This window comes from Pseudophryne corroboree, chromosome 3 (assembly GCF_028390025.1).
Source record: "Pseudophryne corroboree isolate aPseCor3 chromosome 3, aPseCor3.hap2, whole genome shotgun sequence".
NCBI classification, from domain to species: domain Eukaryota; kingdom Metazoa; phylum Chordata; class Amphibia; order Anura; family Myobatrachidae; genus Pseudophryne; species Pseudophryne corroboree.
Window position 1 is genome coordinate 766338377 of NC_086446.1, and position 23825 is coordinate 766362201.

At 48.4% G+C, this 23825-nt stretch overlaps 1 protein-coding gene and 2 non-coding genes across 8 annotated transcripts in view; all 3 read left to right on the plus strand.

The window, feature by feature from the left end:
• CHD4 (chromodomain helicase DNA binding protein 4) overlaps positions 1–23168 on the plus strand; it is a 42191-nt gene extending 19023 nt beyond the window's left edge. For 2 of the 6 annotated variants that reach the window (XM_063962423.1, XM_063962428.1), the window contains exons 10-40: positions 11–247; positions 11379–11573; positions 11720–11928; positions 12332–12463; positions 12546–12642; positions 12724–12915; positions 13137–13337; positions 13423–13560; positions 13662–13783; positions 13903–14076; positions 14166–14307; positions 14440–14571; positions 14861–14978; positions 15285–15409; positions 15487–15721; positions 15807–15982; positions 16811–16991; positions 17084–17170; positions 17288–17376; positions 17639–17772; positions 17857–18001; positions 18489–18654; positions 18963–19045; positions 19145–19289; positions 19528–19575; positions 20562–20687; positions 21085–21193; positions 21477–21609; positions 21863–22061; positions 22384–22547; positions 22657–23168. In XM_063962423.1, coding sequence (XP_063818493.1) covers positions 11–247; positions 11379–11573; positions 11720–11928; positions 12332–12463; positions 12546–12642; positions 12724–12915; positions 13137–13337; positions 13423–13560; positions 13662–13783; positions 13903–14076; positions 14166–14307; positions 14440–14571; positions 14861–14978; positions 15285–15409; positions 15487–15721; positions 15807–15982; positions 16811–16991; positions 17084–17170; positions 17288–17376; positions 17639–17772; positions 17857–18001; positions 18489–18654; positions 18963–19045; positions 19145–19289; positions 19528–19575; positions 20562–20687; positions 21085–21193; positions 21477–21609; positions 21863–22061; positions 22384–22547; positions 22657–22674 — 4452 coding nt within the window. In that variant the 3' untranslated portion in view covers positions 22675–23168. The remainder of the gene's footprint in view (positions 1–10; positions 248–11378; positions 11574–11719; positions 11929–12331; positions 12464–12545; positions 12643–12723; positions 12916–13136; positions 13338–13422; positions 13561–13661; positions 13784–13902; positions 14077–14165; positions 14308–14439; positions 14572–14860; positions 14979–15284; positions 15410–15486; positions 15722–15806; positions 15983–16810; positions 16992–17083; positions 17171–17287; positions 17377–17638; positions 17773–17856; positions 18002–18488; positions 18655–18962; positions 19046–19144; positions 19290–19527; positions 19576–20561; positions 20688–21084; positions 21194–21476; positions 21610–21862; positions 22062–22383; positions 22548–22656) is intronic. The other 4 variants (XM_063962427.1, XM_063962425.1, XM_063962426.1 and 1 more) reach the window with 4 other exon arrangements.
• LOC134899993 (small Cajal body-specific RNA 11) lies at positions 16551–16691 on the plus strand. The gene has a single exon (XR_010173517.1). It is a non-coding gene; the product is annotated as a small Cajal body-specific RNA 11 (non-coding RNA).
• LOC134899994 (small Cajal body-specific RNA 11) lies at positions 18748–18885 on the plus strand. Its single transcript, XR_010173518.1, has one exon. It is a non-coding gene; the product is annotated as a small Cajal body-specific RNA 11 (non-coding RNA).
• Positions 23169–23825: the final 657 nt, after the last annotated feature.

Sequence of the window (23825 nt, forward strand, 5' to 3'; positions counted from 1 at the left end):
CGTGTCTTAGGAAAAAGAGGGAGTGCAGTGGGAGGCCAAAGAGGATATCTCTGAGTGCGATGAGGATTTGGATGAGACTGTAGGCGACCCTGAAGAGGAGGACCACCATATGGAGTTCTGTCGTGTCTGTAAAGATGGAGGGGAACTACTTTGTTGTGACGCCTGTCCCTCATCCTATCATATTCATTGTCTAAATCCACCACTGCCTGAGATACCCAATGGAGAGTGGCTGTGTCCTCGGTGCACCGTGAGTATTTTCACAATCCTGACCTTATTCCTCCACCATCCAATCTGGTGGACACTGTGAAGACTCTGGGTTTAGAGGGGAAGGCGACAAGGCACATTTTTCTTTCAGCCAATGGATGGCCACTGAGACTGTGGGTAGGGTGAGTGCAGGAGTCTTCCGGGCACCAAGTTGTCTTTCTGCATAGAGATTTAGGTTATTTCTCTAGCATCCATAAGGGATACTGGGGTCTTAGTATGATGGGGTATAGATGGGGTCCAAAGGAGCCGGTGCACTTTAAATTTCTTCAACTGGGTGTGCTGGCTCCTCCCCTCTATGCCCCCTCCTACAGGCAGTTTAGAAAAATGTGCCCTCAGGAGAGGATGCACACTCTGGAGCTCCAGAGGATTTTTCTTCATTTTATTTTAAACTTTGTTACTTTCTGTATGATTGGGCAACAACATACCTGCACCATGGGAGCTAAGCGGGGGGCGGGGCGGTTACCAGCCTCTGTAAGGCGTCAAAGCCGCTTCCCCACTGCAGGACCACCGTCCTGAGAGGTTTTGCCTTGCCTGAAGGTGACAAGAGTGGTGAGTACAAACCGGGGGCCCCGCTAGAGGGGTACCCCGATTCTTGGTGCGGCGAAATTGCGGGGGTGGCATCCGGGATCCCATAGCCCCCTAGTGTAAACTGGCCAGCAGTGGGTGAAAACAGGTTTTCTCCTTCATCCACTAGGGGCCACTGGAGCGTAGTTACAATGGGAAATAGTAGGCAGTAATTGGGAGCTGGCACTTTAAAATTCTAACACTGTGGCTAGCTCCTCCCCTACTATCTCCTTCTAAGCCAGTCTTAGTTAGTGCCCGAGGGAGCTGGTTCACTTGGGTTTTTAGCTGAAGAATTTTTTCTTTTTTCTTTATTATTTTTATTTTTCTTTCTTACACACACACAGACTGGCAGCTTTGCCACTGCCAGTCTGGACCGCGGGAGCTGCCGGCGGGGTCCCATCGCAGCTGCGTGCGGCTTGGGATGGGCCCCGGCTGAGGGAGACACTGAGCTCTCCTGAGCTGGCCGGACACCGCTGCGTGTCGGGGCCGCTCCACCAGCAGAAGATTCCGGCAGCATGGCAGCGGTGAGTGTTAGTGGCCGGACACCGCTGCATGCGGCGCGTGTCGGGGCCACTCCATCAGAGATCCTGCAAGCAGCGGTGAGTACAGACATCCATCCTCACCACCTGCTACCATAAACCCCCCTCCACTCATACGGTATGGGCTGTGTAAAGACAGTTTGCAGGACTAGAAAATTTATTTTAGTGGCACCTTTAGAATTTTATACTTCGGCGCCATTACTAGGGGGGCGGAGCTTAATCCCGCTCGGCAGGCTAAGCGGCTCGCAGGGCCGTTAGGGGATGCGGGGCGCTCCCCGCTAAGTTTGCGCGGGAGCTTGGTACTTTAAACATCGGAGCACTTGTGGCGGAGCTTTCTCCCGCTCTGCTCGGCGGGCTCAGCTTCCCGGCCGCGGCTCGTGTGACCGGCGGGGGAGGCAGGACGCTCCCCGCTGACTGGGTGCTGGAACGGTAAAGTTTTCAATTTGGGCGCCATAACGGGGGGCGGGGCTTACTCCCGTCTTGGACCTCGGCTCCCGGGCTACCACCTGCGGCTCTGTTGGTGCTGGCGGCCATTTCCTCTCTGCAGGGGAAACCTCTACCCGGACTCCACTGCTTGCTGTGATTGTCAGGGTCTTCTCATCACTGCAGTGAGTAGCTTTTCTCAATGTGTTCCTCCTGTGGCACACCACACTAATCGCAGGGACAACTGAGTGAATATATATATATATATATATATATATATATATATATATATTTTTGTACTGTGTGTATGTATGTGTGTGTGTGTGTGTGTGTGTGTGTATATATATATATATATATATATATATATATATATATATATATATATATATATATATATATATATATATATATATATATAGTTTGTTTTATATATAATATTATATTGGATTATATCTATATATGCATATATGATCAACTAGCACCGTTGATTTTAAAGTTAGGTGCCATAGTGGGGCTTAACCCTAACTCTCAGGTCAGTGCCCCTTTGTCAGGGGGGCTATGGCTGTTAATTCAACACAGAGTCCCCTGTTTATAGAATATGGAGTCAGCTCACTACTGCTCTATATCAGGGCACAGTTACGCTCACTGAATATTTACAATAAGATAGAACTACAAGCTCCACCGACATTTATTATAATAACACAGACCTGGGTTCACGTCCCACATATCTTCACCCTGCCACATTAATTTTCCCCCCGGCTTTACTCACAGGCTGGCCGCCATTTTGGGCAACCAGCGGAGCTTACTAAATTAGCAGTACACTACATACAGGGCGGGTGTTGTCACCCCTTTATTACTCCTTCGTTTCACTTGGTAATAATACTGTGTGTAATTTGGGGAATGTGTGTGGTATCAGCCAAATAGCCGCTGTGGCTCGGTACGCTTATAGAGGGGACATCTGAACACAGATTGAATTCTAACAATCACCAACTTTAAGGGAAATGTGCCTATCACTGCACGTTATAGTGCAGAGTTTATAGAGGGTTACACTTCTTTAACCTGTTTTTTTCTCTTTTCGTTTAACTAAACGTAACACCCAGGACAGGGAATTCCCTGTTATGTGTAGATTGTGCGGTGGAGCCATCTGCTTAGCCCTCAATGTAGCTGCAGGACGTTCCTGTTTGAACAGCTCAGCTTATGCAGGTAAGGTCACCGTTACCAGAGACCCCGTCCGTCATTTCTTCTTCCCAGGTCGACGCTGCGGATGAGAGACCTCTCTGGAAGGAGGCAATAGATGTCCGGGATACTGAGGATATCTGTTTTCGGTGGAGTCCGAACCAGGGTCTCTGGGTCCTCGAGACATCCGACTGCACGTTTTCAGGTTTATAAAAGGATCTTGCTAACCTCCATGTTACACGAGATACTGATTGTGTTTCGGTGGAGTCTGAACCAGTATCTCAGGATATTGAGGCGTATTGTACAGCAGTTCGTCTGGTGCTGCAGGTAAAGAGGTCGGACACTTCAGATCCCTCGGAGTTTGACGCCAAGGAAGAAATGACAGCGACTTGTTCAGTTTCGAATGAGCTGGGCATGCTCCGGTAGGTGGCCGGGAGACATCCGAATTCACAATTTCAGGTATCGAACAATGTTTGTTTGCCTATCCTTTTCCCGCAGATAGCAGGAAACGATATCAGACCTCTCCAGGGTATACCCCTCAATGTATCGCCGGTCCAACAGGCTGCCGTTTTCCTGGGGCAACCTTGCTGAGGGATCCATCTGAGAGACATATGCGACAGCAGGGGTTCGACCTTGTCCGGAGCAGGTAGGTTGTGGAACAATTGTCCTCTAGGTAACAGGATAATTCGCATCAGGATCAACTGATGCTTTGGGACAGATCAGAATCACGATTCTGCTTTATATTCTTTTGAGGTCTACATGTCTGTATACTCGGAACCTGCATTTTCGCTTGGGCTGTCTTAACCCGACGACCTCTGGGGCTGCGACAGTGACAGGTGAACATGGAATCCTAAGGGGCAGCTGGTTCAGGGGAAGGAACTTCCTGCATGATTTCTCGAACCATTGGGGGGAAGTCCACTTTTCTTTCCCCTACTGCTGCCCCAGCTCCAAGACGGACCTTTACCGGTCTTTCCTTTAGATCTTTCCGTGCCCTTTCAGGCTTTCGACTCCATGTCAGGGGCGGTATCTCCGTTGCCAAGGGATCTCATGGTAACAGGCTGAAGCAGAGGTTCAGCATCCTCTGTCCAGTCTGATTTTAGGTCATCCAACACACCCACCGCAGGTCAGACCTTCCTACCACCTGGAGGGTGCCAGGGTAAGCGCATGTCGGTGGTCCTACTGGGAGGACTGGGAAGGCTTGGGCGGTTACAGACTCTATTTTGGAGTCCAACCGTCTCAGGGGTCCCTCGGCATGGGTCGGCCGGTTTACGATGACAAGAGAGTCATACTTCAGGCGGCGCTACAGATGCTTCTAACCGCAAAGGGTGTTGATCCCTGTTTTCACAGATCATTTGAATCGGGGCATTTTTCAGGCCTTTGTTTTCTTTTCCCGTGCAGTCTGTGATTGCTAGTTTGAAGAAGAAAGGGGGTTTTACGCGTCCCTTGTCTTCAGGGATGCCTGTTTACTGAACTGCGTTGGGTTTCCTCATCTGGCTTTTCTCAGATTCGCATTACAGGATACTCATTTTCACTGTCAGTCCTTTCCTTTCAATTCGGTCTCTCTTCCGCTCCCACAGGGTTCAGGAAGATCACAGAATAGCTCTTTTTCAAAGGCAGGAAGTGACGTTTGTTCCCTAATTGGAAAATCTACTGCTGGAATCCCACTCTGCAGATTAGGTTGCTTCTGAATATCCGGAGTATCCAGGAGCTTCTGGTTCGACACGGGTCCAATTTATGCTCCTCATAGACGGTGCTCAACTCGGTCCGTCAGAGGGTTTTTCCTTCCTCGGGACCAGGTACTCTTTGTTCAGTCAAGTTGCGACGCGATGAGTGGTCGCCTACATTCCCCTCTGAGCGGAGGACAACAATCTTCTTTCCAGGTCAAGCCGCCAGGTCAGACTCCCGGGTGAGGGGACATTCCCCGGAGTTTTGTCAGCTGATCCGCTGTTGGCGGAGATTTCGGATCGACCTCAGGGCGTTCTGACTGACTCTTTTAACCCTTTACTACTCTCGGAAGTGAGCTCTGGCGGCAGTAGCCGAGGATGCCCTCAGGGCTCCTTGGAGTTTCTGGTTAGTCTATCTTGTCTCCTTTTTCTATTTCTACCTCACTTTCGGTAACACAGGAAGGGGGAGAATGCACACTAGTCCTCCCGGTGGCTCCGGTTTGGCCGCGCATGACTTAAAGATCCAGCCTGCACCTGTTGTCAGTGGAGGAGCCTTGGCTCCTACCTCTGCCGGACTGGTTTCGTTTAACGGCGTGACTGTTCACGAGACCTCAGAAGGGAGGAGTTCCCTAGTTCGGTTATGCCTACTGGGCCCTGATTTCGGAAGTCGGTTACCTCTTCTCGCTTTAGCCACTTTGGGAAACTTTATGGGGCATAGTGTGGATAACAGGGGTTTTCCCCCTTTTGGTTTACCATTCAGCCGTCATCTTTGGTTTCTCTGGGTGGTTTGCTCGGCTGCGCTTCAAACTACGTTGACCTGAATTTTAGGTCTCTGCTCTTTCGGTTTTTTTTCCAAAAAGAAATTAGCCTGGCGGCCGTAAGTTAGGGCTCTCTTTCAGGGAGTACTCTATTGGCAACTTCCCCTTTTCGACTGGGGTTACGGCTGAGCTTCAGACTGAGCGGTCGTTTTCTTCCAGGGGTGATGTCCGTTTTTCATATAAATCTGACACTGGTGTTTTCGGCCCTCTTTGAATGTTGTCCGGGCTCGCCGACTCTCTCTACAGAGGTCTTCGGCTATTCGACGAAGTGTTTTCTTCTTTGTTCTGTACGATGCTCCCGTACTAAATAGCCGGGGTCCCAGCATAAGCTGGGCCGTTGGATACATCTGACTTTCAGACAGTCTTATTGGCGGTTGCTTGGGAGCCTCCGTTTTCCATTTCAGCGCACTCTACGCGCGTTGTGGGACCTTCGTGGGCGGCTGCCCGTGGGGTCTCCATGACTACTTTACTTTGTCGGGTGGCTACTTGGTCGGGCCGACATGCGTTTGTCAAATTCTACAAGTTTCACACTTTTGCGGCCTCTGCATCACAGTTTGGCCGAGCGGTTTTACAGGTCTCTCAGCGCTCTCCCACCCGTTTTGGGAGCTCTGGGACATCCCCATTATAACTACGCTCCAGTGGCCCCTAGTGGATGAAGGAGAAATCAGGATTTTGGTACTTACCGATAAATCCCTTTCTCCGATTCCACAGGGGCCACTGGACGCCCGCCCAGCGCGGTTTCCTCCTTGTTTTTTGCTTGACGGTTTGTAGATCAATATATGACTGCTTGTTGAGTTCAGGTTATCCTGTTTTTTTGTTAGGTTCTGTTCCAGGTTTAGTTTGTGTAATCCTGGTTTACAGGGCGTCATTAACCTCCTCTACCTTACGGTTTGTTTATTCCAGCTCTCCTCGGGCACAGGTTTACGTAGACTGGCTTGGAGGGGAGATAGTAGGGGAGGAGCTAGCCACAGTGTTAAAATTTTAAAGTGCCAGCTCCCAATTACTGCCTACTATTTCCCATTGTAACTATGCTCCAGTGGCCCCTGTGGAATCGGAGAAAGGGATTTATCGGTAAGTACCAAAATCCTGATCTTACACTGCGCTCTACACCATAAGTAGACTTTGGCAGTATAAATATATGCATAGCTCCGGTGCCATTACAGGGGGTGGAGTTAACTCGGAGCGGGACCAGCAGCTTCTTGGTGCCTTCCTCTGCTTACAGCTGCAGTAGCAAGGCACACTGCTCCTCCAGAACACTCAGGATACTGGTACAGGGGTGTAATTAAGGGGGAGAGCCGCTATTGTATACAATATAGTGTCCTGAAAAGGGAAAACTCCAGTGTTACACTGAGATAAATACAGCCTGCAGTCTTCTTGGGTGTGCTGGTCTTTTTCTCTGGGTCTCCTACTCGCATACCAGTCTGGACAGGCTTGCTAAATATACGTGTGTCTTTTGGTTTTTTTTTTGTCTCCTGTAAACCTGGTAAAACACCAATTATGTAATACCAGATTCTCTCCCTCCGTGGATGATTCCTTATCGTGAACAATGCAGTCAGTCCTCCCAAGTTAGTGAGGAAGCGGTGGGGGAGGTTCAAGAGCCATCCTGGTTAGGTGCTATAAAAACCATGAGGGCTGATATGTCCTCTCAGCTCACTGCAAACAGTCAAGACACAGCAGTTGCAGCAGGCTGTAGCAGATCTGACTGCTAAAGCAGATGACAGACGGACCCCTCTCCCTAGCTCAGGGGGACACAAACGTGGGCTCCCTGACTTATTCTTAGAATCTGATGAAGAGGGACTGGATGAGGGGTTGAAGCTGGACCCTGTTACAGAGGATTCATCTCCAGCACAGGGGATTGAACCCCTCATACTTGCTATCAGGGATGTATTAGAGATCCCAATGGAAGACTATGCAGCACAGCAGTTGTTCTTCTCACAGGAAAAGGTTAGCGTCGCCTTCCTTGATTCTAAGAAATTAGATGACATGTTTAAGTTAGCCTGGAAAAATCCTGATAAATTCCACGTGACAAGGCGCTTTCTAAGTACTTTCCCATTTGCTCCGGATGGCAGGAAAAATTGGTAAGATCCCCCAGCTGTGAACGTGTCCGTCTCACGCCTATCTAAAAAGGTGTTATTACCAGTCCCGGGCACTTCTGCCTTTAAAGGTCCCTGGGAATAGGAAAATAGAGACTACATTAGTCTATTTACACAAAGGCCTGTGATAGCGGGTTGCTGGATGACACATGCCATTCACACATGGGCAGGCTAGATTCAAGAGGGCCTTGCGGGGATATGTATCTGGTGAATATGGTTACACTGACAAAACACATTCAGGATACTGCACGTGTCCTGTGTGATTCTATCAAGGAGATGGGCACTATTAATGCTAGGACTACTGCCATGGCAGTGTCTGCGCGCAGAGCTCTATGGCTGCGCCAGTGGATAGCAGATGCAGATTCCAAGCGCAGTGTGGAGTCTCTTCCTTTCTCAGGAGAGTGGCTCTTCGGGGTTGAGTTGGATACGTGGATTTCGAAAGCTACTGCGGGGAAATGCACATTTCTCCCCTCTGGGGCCCCACCAACCAGACGCTCCTACCCGTTCCATCTACACAGTCCTTTCGGACATCTAGATTTGGGTCAAGAATCAGAGGCGCCTCAAACGCTACAAGAGGCACCAGGGGCAAAACCAAAAAACCAGCAGCCGCTGGCTCTCAGGAACAAAGCACCAGCTCTGCTTCCACCAAGGCCTCAGCATGACTGTGTTCCCCCACCCCGAGGGAATCTCTAGATGGGAGCTCGGTTGCATCACTTCAGCCGCTTCTGGGAAAGTTCCTGCCAGGATACTTGGGTAAAGGAGCTAATTTCCCAGGGCTACAAGCTGGAGTTCGACAGTGCTCCTCCCCACCGATTTTTAAAATCACGCTTACCAGTTTTGGAGGATACGCGAGTTATACTGCAACAGGCCATCCTGAAATTGGTCCAGTCCCAAGTCATTGTGCCAGTACCACTGCAAAAACAGGGAAAGGGTTACTACTCCAACCTGTTTATAGTGCCAAAACCGGACGGTTCGGTGAGGCCCATTTTGAATCTAAAATCCTTGAACCCTTACTTAAAGGTCTTCAAGTTCAAGATGGAATCCTTGCAAGCAGTGATTGCGGGTCTGGAAGAACAGGAGTTCATGGTTTCACTAGATATAAAGGACGCTTATCTCCATATCCTGATTTGGCCACCTCACCAGGCTTACCTACGGTTTGCCCTGTTAAATGGTCACTACCAGTTCCAGGCACTACCCTTCGGCCTGTCCACAGCTCCGAGGGTTTTCACGAAGGTGATGGCGGAGATGTTTCAGCTCTGAGTCCAGGGGGTCAATATTGTCCCTTACCTAGACGATCTGTTGATAAAGGCGAAATCCAAGGAGCTTCTATTGCTCAATATAGACCACACTATTCAGCTTCTGTCACATCATGGGTGGATTCTAAATTTACAGAAGTCCCACCTGGAGCCTACTCGGCGGCTCCTGTTCCTGGGAATGTTTCTGGATACAGTGGCCCAGAAAGTATTCCTCCCAGAGGACAAGGCAAGGACACTGCAGGAGATGGTCCGAGCAGTTCTACGGCGAATCGGATCTCCATCTTTGCATAAGATTGTTGGGAAAGATGGTAGCCTCATACGAGGCAATCCAGTACGGAAGGTTCCATGCCAGAACATTTCAATTGGATCTCCTGAGCAAGTGGTCCGGATCACATCTTCAGATGCATCGGATCATACGTCTCATCACCTCAGGCCAGGATTTCCCTCCTGTGGTGGCTACAGTCCTCAAACTTACTGGAAGGTCGAAGTTTCGGGATTCAGGATTGGAATCTCCTCACGACTGACGCGAGTCTGAGAGGATGGGGAGCGATCATCCGAAGGGCTCAGTTCCAGGGCAGGTGGTCATCCCACGAAGCCCTGCTTCCGTTTAACATTCCGGAACTCCGGGCGATCTACAACGCTCTGCTTCAGGCCTCTCCTATACTCCGATGAGGTCATTCAAGTTCAGTCGGACAATGCCACGACCGTGGCATACATCAATCGACAAGGAAGAACAAAGAGCAGAGCCTGCATGCGAGATGTGTCCAGGATACTCCTCTGGGCAGAAAGAAACGCGAGAGTGATGTCGACCATCTGTATTCCGGGGGTGGACAACTGGGAAGCGGACTTCCTAAGTTGTCACGACCTACACCCGGGGGAGTGGAGCCTCCTCCCACAGTGACCGTTCGTCTACCCGGACTTACAGTGGCTTCGTTTGACGGCATGGCGGTTGAGTGGAACATCCTAGCTCTCAACGGCCTTTCCAAAAAGGTTATTGCAACCATGGTTCAGGCCAGAAAACCTGTGACGACAAAGCACTATCATCATCATATCTGGAGGAGATATGTTTCTTGGTGTGAGGAATGCAAGTATCCTCTGGCGGATTTTCACTTGGGAAGTTTCTTACATTTTCCTGCAGGCTGGAGCGGATATGGGCTTACGTCTGGGCTCTCTTAAGGTCCAGATTTCAGCCCTCTCAATCTTTTTCCAGAAGAAGTTGGCAGTGTTGCCAGAAGTTCAGACCTTCTTGCAAGGGATTCTTCACATACAACCTCCCTTTTGTGCCACCAACGGCACCCTGGGATCTTAATGTGGTAATGCAATTTCTACAGTCCTCCTGGTTTGAGCCTTTTGATGACAGTAAAAGACAAGTACCTCACGTGGAAGACTGTGCTGTTACTGGCCCTGGTTTCTGCTAGGCGTGTCTCAGAATTGGGGGCCTTATCGTGTAAAAGTCCATACTTGGTCTTTTTACGAAGACAGAGCAGAGCTCAGGACTAGGCAGCAGTTCCTGCCAAAGGTGGTCTCTGCGTTCCACTTGAACCAACCTATTGTGGTTCCGTCAGGTTCTGGCACTTGGCATTGGGTGCTGTGCGAGCCTTGAAAATCTACGTCAAGAGGACGGCTTGCAGCAGAGAGACTGATTCCCTGTTTGCGCTTTATGATGCGCAGAAAGAGTTGCCCTGCTTCTCAGCAGTCCATTGCTCGTTGGCTTAGGTTTCCTATCCAACAGGCCTATGTGTCTGCAGCCTTACCGGTTCCACGGTCTGAAGGCGCACTCTACAAGATCGGTGGGGTCTACCTTGGCGGCTGCCCGTGGAGTCTCGTCCTTGCAACTATGCTGAGCTGCTACCTGGTCGGGGAAGAACACCTTTGTGAAGTTCTACAAGTTTGATACCCTGGCCAAGGAGGATACCCAGTTTGGGCAGGCGGTGCTGCAGACGTCTCCGCACATTCCCGCCCGTTCTGGAAGCTTTGGGACGTCCCCATCTTACGAAGACCCCAGTATCCCTTATGGATGCTAGAGAAAATAGGATTTTAATTACCTACCGGTAAATCCTTTTCTCGTAGTCCATAAGGGATACTGGGCGCCCGCCTCAGTGCATTGACTTTCCTGCTGGTTTTTCTTTTGTAATAGTTTACCTGTTCAGTTATTGTTACCAGCTGTTGCTGGTCCGTTATGTTGGGGGTGTGCTGGTGTATATCTCGCCACTTGTTGTTGTTCTGTTCCTTCTCTCAAGTATGTCCATTCTCCTTCGGGCACAATTTTACCTAGACTGGCTGTGGGAGGGGGCATAGAGGGGAGGAGCCAGCACACCCAGTTAAAGAAATTTAAAGTGCACCGACTCCTTTGGACCCCATCGTTCTAAGACCCCAGTATCCCTTATGGTCTACGAGAAAAGGATTTACCGGTAGGTAATTAAAATCCTATTTTCATTCATTTTTATTGCATTTTGGATTCCTGCATCTTGGTCCCTGTTTCTCAGTGTGCACACGGAGCTGGATTTTTTTTTATAATCATTAAGATACTTTTTATCATTACTATGTGTAATAGATTTGTATGCTTGTTCTCTATCCCTAGTGCCCTTCCCTTAAGGGTAAAATCCAGAAGATATTGATATGGAAATGGGGACAGCCACCTTCTCCCTCTTCAACGCACAAACTAGCAGATCCCACAGCTATTCTAAAGCCTTTGGAAGGGCGTCCAGAGCGAGAGTTTTTTGTAAAGTGGCAGGGGATGTCCTATCTGCACTGCTCTTGGGTTACCGAACTGCAGGTAAATGGCATTTACTCCGTCGGGGGGCTTTATAGAACGATGTAGCATTGTAGAAATACGTGTGCATAAAATTGTGGGGGAATTTAATGTACAGTGGCGTTTCATCTTCCTCACCTGCTGCCCTCGCCCTTCCTCTGCTCTCACAGTTGGAGCTGCACTGTCAAGTGATGTTCAGGAACTACCAGCGGAAAAACGACATGGACGAGCCTCCTGCTGGGGATTACGGAGTAGACGAAGAAGAAAAGAGCCGCAAAAGAAAAAATAAAGATCCAAAGTATCTGGAGATGGAGGAGAAATTCTATCGTTATGGCATCAAGCCGGAGTGGATGATGATTCATCGAGTCTTGAACCACAGGTAAAACGCGTTGGTGAAGCAGTAATCTACAAGAGACCTCTCCTTTTACGGTTGAGCACTCGACTGGAGTGAAACGTTTGAGAATGGCTCTCCAGTTTTTGGCCTTCTGGTTGGCAGATGAATGATCATGTGATCTAGCTCTTTGTTATCATATACAGGGCAGGTGACGCATACCTGGATTATAGATCCCGTTACCACTGCTTACCTCAGATGGGTTTACGGACCGTGCTTTCTGAGGAAATTCACAGAACATATTTAAAATGTTTATAACCCTGTAGACTACTTGGCCTTTTTTTCTTTGGCAATAAATGAATTGCCGTAATGTAAAGGGGAGTTTTTTTTATTTTTATTTTTTATGAAAACTGTTACTGGTGACTGAACTTTCTCTTGTGTCTCTACCTAGTGTTGACAAGAAGGGAAATGTCCATTACCTGATCAAGTGGAGGGACCTTCAATATGACCAGGCATCCTGGGAGATGGAAGATGTAGACATTCAGGATTATGACATGTACAAACAGGGCTACTGGAACCACAGGTAGGTTTTAAAAAGTGGCCGGTAACCTGTTGCCTGCTAATTCCTTTGCGCATCCGTCTATATCTCGTTTTTCTGTGACTAGGGAGCTGATGTGTGGAGATGAAGGACGGCCTGGTAAAAAGGCGAAGAAACTTAAATTAAGGAAACTTGAGCGACCACCAGACACCCCAACCGTTGATGTGAGTTTTCTAGGGCGTGTCGTACAGCCGGAGATTTGTGCCGTTTTCCTGCTTTGATGCTCATGCTCTCTTCTCTCTCAGCCCACAGTGAAGTATGATCGGCAGCAAGACTACTTGGACATAACCGGAGGCACACTGCATCCGTACCAGCTAGAGGGATTAAATTGGCTGCGTTTCTCATGGGCACAGGGCACAGACACCATTCTCGCTGATGAAATGGGGCTGGGAAAAACCGTTCAGACCGCAGTATTCTTGTATTCTCTTTATAAAGAGGTAAGTCTGTCTGAACCTCATTGATGTCCTAGCAACCAGTCTTCTGACCACCATATCAGATGCTGGCTCACAGCAATCATCCGTTGAGAATCTCCCAACATTCTCAATGTCTTAATATAATCGTTCATCTATTTGTTTTTTTTCCTCCACACTTAAGTGGCTGCTTTCTGACCTAATCACCACCATTGACATGATCCTCCTTTTATACTATTTATTGCCAGGGTCACTCCAAAGGTCCATTCTTGGTCAGTGCCCCACTCTCCACCATCATTAACTGGGAGCGAGAGTTTGAAATGTGGGCCCCTGACATGTATGTTGTCACATATGTCGGAGACAAGGACAGCCGTGCGGTCATTCGGGAGAACGAGTTTTCGTTTGAAGACAATGCCATCCGTGGCGGCAAGAAAGCCTCACGTATGAAGGTAGGTGACTCGATCTGTCTGTATGGACCCGCACTTCAGAGGGAGAGCTTGGAGGTCTTACCGCTCCTCTTTATTTATCCTACAGAAAGAGGCATCGGTGAAGTTTCATGTGCTGCTCACTTCCTACGAACTTATTACCATCGACATGGCTGTCCTGGGATCCATAGACTGGGCCTGTCTGGTGGTTGATGAAGCTCATCGTCTGAAAAACAACCAGTCCAAAGTAAGGAGGCTGTAGGACATGGCTCAGCAATTGCTTGGAAGAATGTGCACTTTATTTATTTTTTTCACAGCTAAGTTTTTGTTTTTTCTTTTGTCTGAAAGTTTTTCAGAGTCCTGAATGGATACAGTCTTCAGCACAAGCTGCTCCTGACCGGAACCCCTCTGCAAAACAATCTCGAGGAATTGTTCCACTTGCTCAATTTCTTGACTCCAGAGCGATTCAAGTACGTAGCCCTGCGACAGTATCCGCTCTCTTCTGTTGGGCATCTTATTTTAACCATAAAGTAGAGCTTAAAGGAGTACTGTTAAAGGTGGGTTTTTAACCATTGATTGCTCTCTACAGTAACCTGGAGGGTTTCTTGGAGGAATTTGCAGACATTGCGAAGGAAGATCAAATCAAGAAGCTCCACGACATGTTGGGTCCTCACATGCTGAGAAGATTGAAGGCTGATGTCTTCAAGAACATGCCTTCGAAGACTGAGCTGATTGTCCGTGTGGAGCTTAGCCCCATGCAGAAGTGAGTAATGACGGGAGGATTTTGGTGTCATGTTGACTTGCTTTGCATCGATGCCTTGGTGTACATTACTAATACGTCCTTGATTTCAGGAAATATTACAAGTTCATCCTCACTAGAAACTTTGAAGCTCTAAACACTCGAGGAGGTGGCAACCAAGTGTCTCTGCTCAATGTGGTGATGGACCTCAAGAAATGCTGCAACCACCCATATCTCTTCCCAGTAGCTGCTATGGTAAGAGGGGAGACTGTTATGCCATGTGCCTCCACAATGGGTCCATGAGGGTTTGCGGTGTGCTTGATATTTAAATATACTTCCCCTTAATTCCAAACTGGGTTGTTTGTATTTTATTTTATTTTTTTGCAGGAAGCACCCAAGATGCCCAATGGAATGTATGATGGTAGCGCCCTCATCAGAGGAGCCGGGAAGTTACTGCTGCTGCAGAAGATGTTGAGGAAGCTGAAGGATGATGGACACAGAGTGCTCATCTTCTCCCAGGTTAGCGCCACTTCCTCCCATATCTGATATTCATAGCCGTGCCAGTCTTTCTAGACTTGTAGGCGCGTACCAGAATTCTCAGCAGATTTTGAATTTTTGGAGAATGTGAATACAGTTTTGGACTAAATGGAGCAACTGTATATACCCCTGACTTATAACTGTGATAATAGTGTTTGTTTAAAAAAAACTAAATAAAAACCGAACAAACTAGTTTTTATACATCTGCTACTTGAGTGCTGTAGAAGTATACTGTAGGAGCTCTGTTTTGACCTCCCACCTCTTTGTCTAGATGACCAAGATGTTAGACTTGTTGGAAGACTTCCTTGAGCATGAGGGGTATAAATATGAGCGAATAGATGGAGGAATTACTGGAAACATGCGACAAGAGGCCATTGATCGATTTAATGGTGAGTATCTGGTGGTTTTGTGCCTGGAACCTGGTGAACTAATGGGTTCTTTATGACATTTACAGTGTATGGCGTCTGTTCACCTAAAACATCTGTCCCTGTAGCCTAACTGATCTGAAATGTGTATAGTTAACGAGACCCAAATGGTCCGTCTCCACAATATTTAACAGGGATCTATACTCATTTAGAGGGGAAAAAAAACTTTATTTTTGGTTGGCGGAGAAAGGTTATTAAATTATTGGCACCTTTTTTGTGTTGTCGTTCTCCTCCTCTTTGGTCCTGTAAGTGTCTTCTTGTATCCTGTAGCTCCTGGTGCCCAGCAGTTCTGTTTCCTCCTGTCCACCCGTGCTGGAGGTTTGGGAATTAATCTGGCCACAGCAGACACTGTGATCATTTATGACTCTGATTGGAATCCTCACAACGATATTCAGGTAAGGAAGAATCCACTCCTCTGTGGAGAGGACCGCGTCCCCCATTCTTGTGCTGACCATTTTTTTTCCACCCATAGGCTTTCAGCAGAGCTCACCGTATTGGACAAAACAAAAAGGTCATGATCTACCGGTTTGTGACTCGCGCCTCGGTAGAAGAGAGGATCACTCAGGTAGCCAAAAAGAAGATGATGCTCACTCATTTAGTCGTACGACCGGGTCTCGGCTCCAAAACCGGCTCCATGTCGAAGCAGGAACTGGACGACATCCTGAAGTTTGGTACTGAAGAGCTTTTCAAGGATGAAGCCACAGAAGGTAGGTCATGCTAGTAATGCCACAGGAAGAGACCCTGGAGATGTGCAATGGGAGTGACTTCTAACCATTAACTCTGTCATCACAGGTGGTGAAAACAAGGAGGGTGAGGACATCAGCGTCATTCACTATGATGACAAAGCCATATCTAGACTGCTTGACAGGAACCAGGATGAGATAGAAGACACCGAAATACAAGGAATGAATGAGTATCTGAGTTCCTTTAAAGTGGCGCAATACGTTGTCCGAGAGGAAGAGATGGCAGTAAGTGACTTGGATATGTGTCCACATTCATACGCTTTGTGTGGTTGGTTGGGACTAGGCTGGCCAATCCCGGGATTGGGAACGGCGGGATCCCGGCCTAAAATTGCCTGGGATTCGGTCCCGGGATTGGAACTTCCAATTCCAGGGATTTCAGGATTGGCCATCACCTTTTAGTTATTTCTATGCCGGACAGTGTTGTTGCCTTCAGGAGGCTCAGACGCTGCCCGGCTCCCCCTCGTCTGGGTGGTACACGCTGTGTGACGTGAGAGGTCACTTTGCGCAGCCAGCTGCCCGCCAGCCGGACCTCCCCGCCACAGTACACTGACTGCCCCTGCCGGACCACACCGCCGCCCTGCACCTCCAGCCTCTCTCCCGTCTTGTTTAGGGTTAGTTATGTGGGTTGGGCAGGGAGGGGAGGGGGGGATTTGGACAGTGAAAAGAAGCCAATCCCGGGATTGATAATTTTTCTATCCAGATTCCAGGGATTGAAAAAGTGGCATGGGTTTTGCCACCCTAGTTGGGACTGATGGGTTTATCTATTATGCGCATGTGTAACCTCATGCCTCATCTGTCCAGCTCTCACCACACTGTTCCCCCTCTATATCCAGCATGATTAGATGGGGGCCACAGCTGGACGTACACTAACCCTGTCTGTTTAGGAGGGCCACACAGAGAAATGTGCACTCCCTTAAAGGCTTGACTGGACATTTTAAGTAGAACAGGGCTCGTTTTTGTGCTACAGTATTGTTCATTGCATCATCGGTGCAGACACACAAGTTGGTTGTAAAGCTTGGTAAGAGGTAATATGTATTGTGGTTTTTTGTTTAGGATGAAGAGGAGGTAGTTCGTGAGATCATCAAGCAGGAGGAGAGCGTGGATCCCGACTACTGGGAGAAGCTTCTCCGACACCACTACGAGCAACAACAGGAAGACTTGGCTCGGAATCTGGGTAAAGGAAAGAGAATTCGTAAGCAAGTTAACTACAATGATGGCAGCCAAGAGGACAGAGGTAAGGGTCTTCTACGAATGCATGGGGAATATGTATTTGTTCCTCCCCATCAAATGCGAACTGGCACACTGACGTCTCTATTTCACCTGCAGACTGGCAGGATGATCAGTCCGATAACCAATCGGATTATTCTGTGGCGTCCGAAGAAGGAGATGAAGATTTCGATGAGCGCTCAGAGGGTTTGTATTTTTTACAACATTCTTTTGTTTTTATAATGGATTTCCTACTTCTGCAACAACTGCTCTGTCCGCTCTGTGCTGCTGCACACAAACCTCTTTATCTGTTTATCTGTACAGCAGCTCGTCGGCCTAACAGAAAAGGTTTGCGGAACGATAAGGATAAACCTCTTCCACCGCTCCTGGCTCGTGTTGGAGGCAACATTGAGGTATGAACAATTTGTAGGATCCGTTGGCGTGGAGGTACTGTTGTGAAACGGGCTTCAAATTCTGCAGCGCAGTACTAGATGAGGCCTTGTATGACCATCAGATTTGCATCCTTCTGCGTTTTTTCTTCAGGGTCCATAGGCATTCACAGGGAAGACATTGGGGTACTGGGGCAGCGTTCTAAGTTAAAATGTTTGCTGTACAAGTGGTGGCTTACCAGTAGAGTTTGGATTGTTAGCTGACATGTTTCTCCAATTTCTTCAGGTACTAGGTTTCAATGCCCGGCAGCGAAAGGCTTTCCTGAACGCCATTATGCGTTATGGCATGCCACCGCAGGATGCTTTCACTACCCAATGGCTCGTCAGAGATCTGCGCGGGAAGTCAGAGAAGGAATTTAAGTAAGAGAATCTGCGCTCCTTTTAAATGGAACGTGTACCGTCTCCTTGCCAAGTGTTCTCAAGCCTCTTGTCTATATCTCCTAGGGCATATGTGTCACTGTTCATGCGTCATCTGTGTGAGCCAGGAGCAGATGGAGCGGAAACCTTTGCAGATGGAGTCCCGAGAGAAGGTCTCTCTCGCCAGCATGTATTAACAAGAATTGGTGTAATGTCTCTCATTCGTAAGAAGGTGAGATTGCAGCGTCCCGTTTCAATGTAAATTGCTGTTATGGGGCTTACAGGAGACTGACCTCAAATTTTCTCAGCATTTTGCACTGTTCTAGATTGTCTATACGGACTATGAGCAAACTCAGGCGGCTGTCGCCCTTTGCCTATCTTGCGTGTAGAGCCCTAACTGGATCTCGATACACCACACCTCAGACTATTGTATTGGTTATCCTACATCCATAAGATAGCAGAGAAGGGAGGTCTAGTCCTTTTCCTGGACCGCAAACGCCTGCAAGCTTTCTCACTAGCACAGAAACTAGACTGCATCCTTAAATACATTACATGCCTAGAAAGAGTGATTTAGAGGTTCTCTATAAATTCCCATATATAATGACAATATGCAATTAATGTACAAGCGAAGCACAGAACTTGTTGCAGGGCTGAATGAGCCAGAATTGTAGCAACATTGTCTTTTAGTTGATCTCTGATCACATATTTGTCCTAACCAGGTTCAAGAATTTGAGCACGTTAATGGGCGCTGGAGTATGCCGGAACTTGCCGAGTCCGAGGAGAACAAGAAAACCTCTCCAATCGACTCTCCCTCTCCCAAAACTCCCACCCCATCAACGCCAGGAGACACGCAGCCTAATACCCCAGCTCCACCTGTAGCAAATGGTAAGTTTTGGTGCTCAACATCTGTCTAATTCAGGGGAGTCATAAGCTTCTATAGAAGCTCCAAAATCTGTGTTCTGTAATGACTTTGCATTCTCGTCCTACCCACATGACAGACATTCCCCCTTTCATGCCTATGATTGTGGGGGCCACGGTTGGACGTACAGTAAACCTGTCTGTTTAGGAGGGCTGCACACAGATAGGTGCTCTCCCTTAAAGGCTTGACAGAACATGCAGAGCTGGATTAGGGAGCCTGTTGTCTGACGCATACTTTGCTTGTATGGCTGTTTAATCCTGCTACCTATCCACAGAAGAGGGTGTGAAACCTGAAGAGGGGGCCATAAAGGAGGAAAGTGCAGAACCTGAAGTGAAAGCTCCTGAGGAAAACAGTGAGGTGAGTGTAGATAATGGTGTTCTCCCCACACGATCCGGCGTGTCTTTCAAAACTCTCCACTTTACTACCTCTGCTTTTTTTTCTTTTCTTTATTATCAGAGCACCCCACCGGTACCAGAGACCCGTTCTCCTCCGGCCGCTCAGACGGAGGTGAAGCCAGAGGAGGCTGAGACTCCGGCTCCGGAGAAGCCTCCAGCTCCGGAGAAGCCTCCAGCAGTGGAACCCGTGGAGCCTGAACCGAAAGGTGAGGAAATAAGATAGTAGTACTGATCCTGCTTGAGGGTAACCTGGCATCAGTCTGTCCAGTATTTAACATGCTGCCCTCCAGATGCTGTGGAACTGCACATCCCAGCATGCCCTACCACCGTTTTTGAATGCCATAATAGAAAAACTATGGAAAGGCATTCTGGGATGTGTATCCCACAGCAACTAGAGGGCTACATAGTTACTACCCCCGGTCTAAGGCTTTCCTTCTTTTGCAGCAGAGCCAGAGAAAGTGGATGAAGTGATCACTGTTGATGACAAGAAAGGTTAGTATTCCTGTCCTCTTTCCTGTGGCCCATGCTGTAATACACGTTCCTGTCCTCTGTCCTGTGCCCCTTGCTGTAATACACATTCCTGTCCTGTGCCCCTTGCTGTAATATATCTCTGTCCTGTGCTCCATGCTGTAATACACATTCCTGTCCCCCTTGCTGTAATATACAGATGTGTCCACATACATCTTTGCTATATCCCGCCATGTATGGCATGGTTTTGCATGCCATACACTCAGAGATTTAGCCATGCCTTGTGATTTGTCTTAATTTGCTCCTTTTAATATACTACTTTATACATATTCTATTATGGCAAACAAAAATTTTAAAATCCGTCCACTAGCTACTTGTGAAAAAAAGCTGAGCCGTGTTTTGCATGTTGTGCCAAATTTAGCAAAATAGCAAAGATGTAAGTGGACACATCTGTATCTCTGTCCTGTGCCCCATGCTGTAATACATGTTGCTGTCCTCTGTCCTGTGCCCCTTGCTGTAATATATGTCCCTGTCCTCTGCCCCTGTCCTGTACCCCATGCTGTATTCTTGTCCATGCTCTCTGCCCTGTGCTGTAATACATGCTTCATCCTGTGCATGCGTGCTGTAATGCATGTGCCCAGTGCTGTCCCTATCCTCTACATATGTCCTGTGCCCCATACTGTAATTCGTGTTCCTGTCCTCTGCATCTGTCCTGGGCTCCATGCTGTAATGCGTGTTCCTGGGCTCCGTGCTGTAATGCGTGTTCCTGGGCTCCGTTGGGTGTTCCTGGGCTCCATGCTGTAATGCGTGTTTCTGTCCTCTGCATCTGCCCTGGGCCCCATGCTGTAATACGGGTCCCTGCCCTGGGCCCCATGCTGTAATACGGGTCCCTGCCCTGGGCCCCATGCTGTAATACGGGTCCCTGCCCTGGGCCCCATGCTGTAATACGGGTCCCTGCCCTGGGCCCCATGCTGTAATACATGTTCCTTACACGCCTGCTTTTCTTCTAGATGAGGAGAAGCCAGTTGCATTACAGAATGGAGAAACGCCTAAAGAAGCCACAGAGGAGAAGATTAGGAAAGCTGCAGCCACTAAGCAAAGATTCATGTTCAACATCGCAGATGGTGGCTTCACAGGTAAGGCCAGGGCTGAACGAGAGCTACAGTGCTGCACAGTATAAAGGAGGAATATGTAGACCTTTACATTCAGGAGGTTGTGTGGGTGGGTGTATGTGGTCCTCCAACATGGGACATGCTAATATTCTCCCATTCCAGTATGATGGGGGAGTACGCCTGACTTCATCTAAATCTATATACACCATAAACACGCCTGTTTGCCTCACTGTAAATATTTGGTTCTGTTTGCCCTGTGTAGTCCTCGGCATTTCACCAACAATAGTCACTGAGCTGTGTGGCAGCCTGTGGCTCCGCATGTGTGGTGCTACAGAAGTCTCCACTCTTCCTCTACAGCTGATGAAGGGCTGGTTCCCTCCCTCTGACCTGGCACCCACTCTGTACTCTCTCTCTCCCGCAGAGCTCCATTCCTTATGGCAGAACGAAGAGAGAGCCGCAACCGTTACCAAGAAGACGTACGAGATCTGGCACCGAAGGCACGATTACTGGCTGTTGTCCGGTATTATAAAGTATCCTTTGTCCGAACTATGGAAGGGCCTCAGTGACCCTGCTTTGTGTAATCTGTACCGGCAGTGAGCACAGCGATGTACAGGTGCAGTAGTGTGTTCCGTGTCTTCTGCAGCACATCTGCCTGTTGGTGCACCTAGGTGATGGCAGTTGTTGGCGTTGCTACTTCTGGGACTTGTATTGTTTTTTCCCTTGTTGGGTTTCTTCCGACTGTTAGTTGTGTATAAATGGAAAGCAGGACTGTGAGCATTTGTAAGTTAGCATTTTCCTGAGCGCCGCTCTCAGCCATGGCTATGCACGCTGGCAGGACATCCAGAACGACGTGCGATACGCCATCCTCAACGAACCCTTCAAAGGTGAAGTAAATCGGGGCAACTTCCTGGAGATCAAAAACAAGTTTCTAGCCCGGCGGTTTAAAGTAAGTCTGGCTTTCTCTTACGCACCGTTATATTGTCACGTTCTCCTCTCCTTCAGCAGTCTGGGGTTACTTTCCATCAACAGGCGGCAGGGCGGGCTTCCTGCTGACCTTTAGCCATAGGGCAATCCTACGTTCCTTCCCCTGGGAAGATGCTGCTCTTTTCGCCCTGGGGTCACCCTGCTCTTTGAGTAGAGCATGCTGGGTAATCTCCTTATGGATGGAATTTGCTGACACTCTTCTCTTTCCCACCTAGCTTCTTGAACAGGCACTTGTCATAGAGGAGCAGCTGAGACGAGCTGCGTATCTCAACATGTCCGAAGATCCCTCCCACCCATCCATGGCTCTGAATACGAGGTTCGCAGAGGTGGAGTGTTTGGCAGAAAGTCACCAGCACTTATCTAAAGAGTCTATGGCGGGGAACAAGCCAGCAAATGCCGTTCTACACAAAGGTAGTGACTGTGTCTACCGAGCTCGTTTCTCTTACATCCATCCTCCTCCGTCACCTACACATGACTCATTGTATTGTTAGATGACCAAGGTTATGTTTGTTGTACATACTGTGCTGCTTGTTTCCATGCTCGGGGGTGAGATTTCTATTCCTTGCATCCTCTTGCCTCCCTATGCTACCAATGTACAAGAGTAAATAAATGTGAAACACCCAATGTTCTTCTGATCGTTCTTAGAGCTTTTCTTGAGAAGGACGCTGTTTAATTCCTTAGTGTAAGTAGGCTGTCTCTTTCCTTTCTAACCGTATCGTTCCGTCTGTCCTCGCAGTACTTAAGCAGTTGGAAGAACTGTTGAGTGATATGAAGGCAGATGTTACCCGACTCCCAGCTACCATTGCCCGAATTCCTCCCGTGGCTGTCCGACTGCAAATGTCAGAGCGGAACATTTTGAGCCGACTGGCAAGCCGAGGCGGAGAACCCCAACCCCAGCAGGTTAGTTGCTACCAAATCCTAGTACTCGTTCTTGAAATACTAAATGCCTGTCGTTCAAAGTGCACGCCGTTCTTTAAACTAAGTTCTAACAGAAGTATCTCTTCTCCAGCAGATGGCTCAGCAATAACAATCCCCCTCCTCTGGTCAGGAGAGCAAAGCGTCCACCCACCCCAAACATTCCCAACTAAGCGCAAGAGGGCCCGGGGAAGGGCACCGTGCAACATCCAGGGAAAAGACTCGGCAGAGCGGAAACCGCACTCCCGGAACTTATTATGGGGTCACAGGAATCTTGGCAAGATGTCGCTGTGACCGCAAAAGCCTGAAGGATGATCCTATGATGGTGCTGCTGCTTCACAATGGGGTCCACCCCTCCCGTCAGGGGTTCAGGGTCACATCAAGTACCCCTCAAAGGCCAGAAACTTGCCCTGTGCACAGGTGCAAATTGCATCCTGGAATCAGAAGGAAATAACTTTTTTTTTTGTTTTGTCTTTAATTTTATTTGCTCCAATCCCCTCACACTGCCCGAGGGGGGCAGGAGGGGTGTCACCCAGGACAGACACCCTACCTCCATTCTTTTTAATACAGAACGCGTTGTCGTATAATAAAACACAAAAATACTAACTGCTTCTCTTGCTGAGTTCTGTATGCTGGTGGGTTGGCGGGCAGAGGAGGGTAGGTGGTGCACCTGTTGCAAATGTTGGCCTGCATTTGGCTCCTATGTTGAATGAAGTTTACAGTGGAGGAGCCAAAATTCAGCCACATCTCCTCATGGACCCCGTGATGTTATAACGCCTAATAGTCCGCATTATGCTGAATATTGATCCAACTTACAAAATGACTGCCTCGTGCTGTGTGTAAGGCCGGGTGTTATATGGTAAGTATCTGAGAATGAGTGAAGGCCCTGGATGAATCATATGTTGATGTTCCTTCCTACTAGGTCAGAGTACAAGGCTGTGTGCTGGGCAACAGCACATTGCTTGCATTTAAAGCATATTCCACATCAAGGGTAAGCAACTTCCAGATGCTGTGGAACTACACATCCAACCATGGCCTGTCCAAATTGTAGCATACCCTAACAGCAAAACTATGGAAGAGCATGCTGGGATGTATAGTGCCACAGCAGCTGGAGTACCATAGATTGTCAACCCCAAAATATTGGGGGATATTAATAAACCTTGGGACAGAAATAAAATAGTGTTACCCATAAAAACTAACCAGGTGATTAGTGCCCTAGAAAGTTATAATCCGATCGTGATTTTCTTCAGACGGTCGTCCACA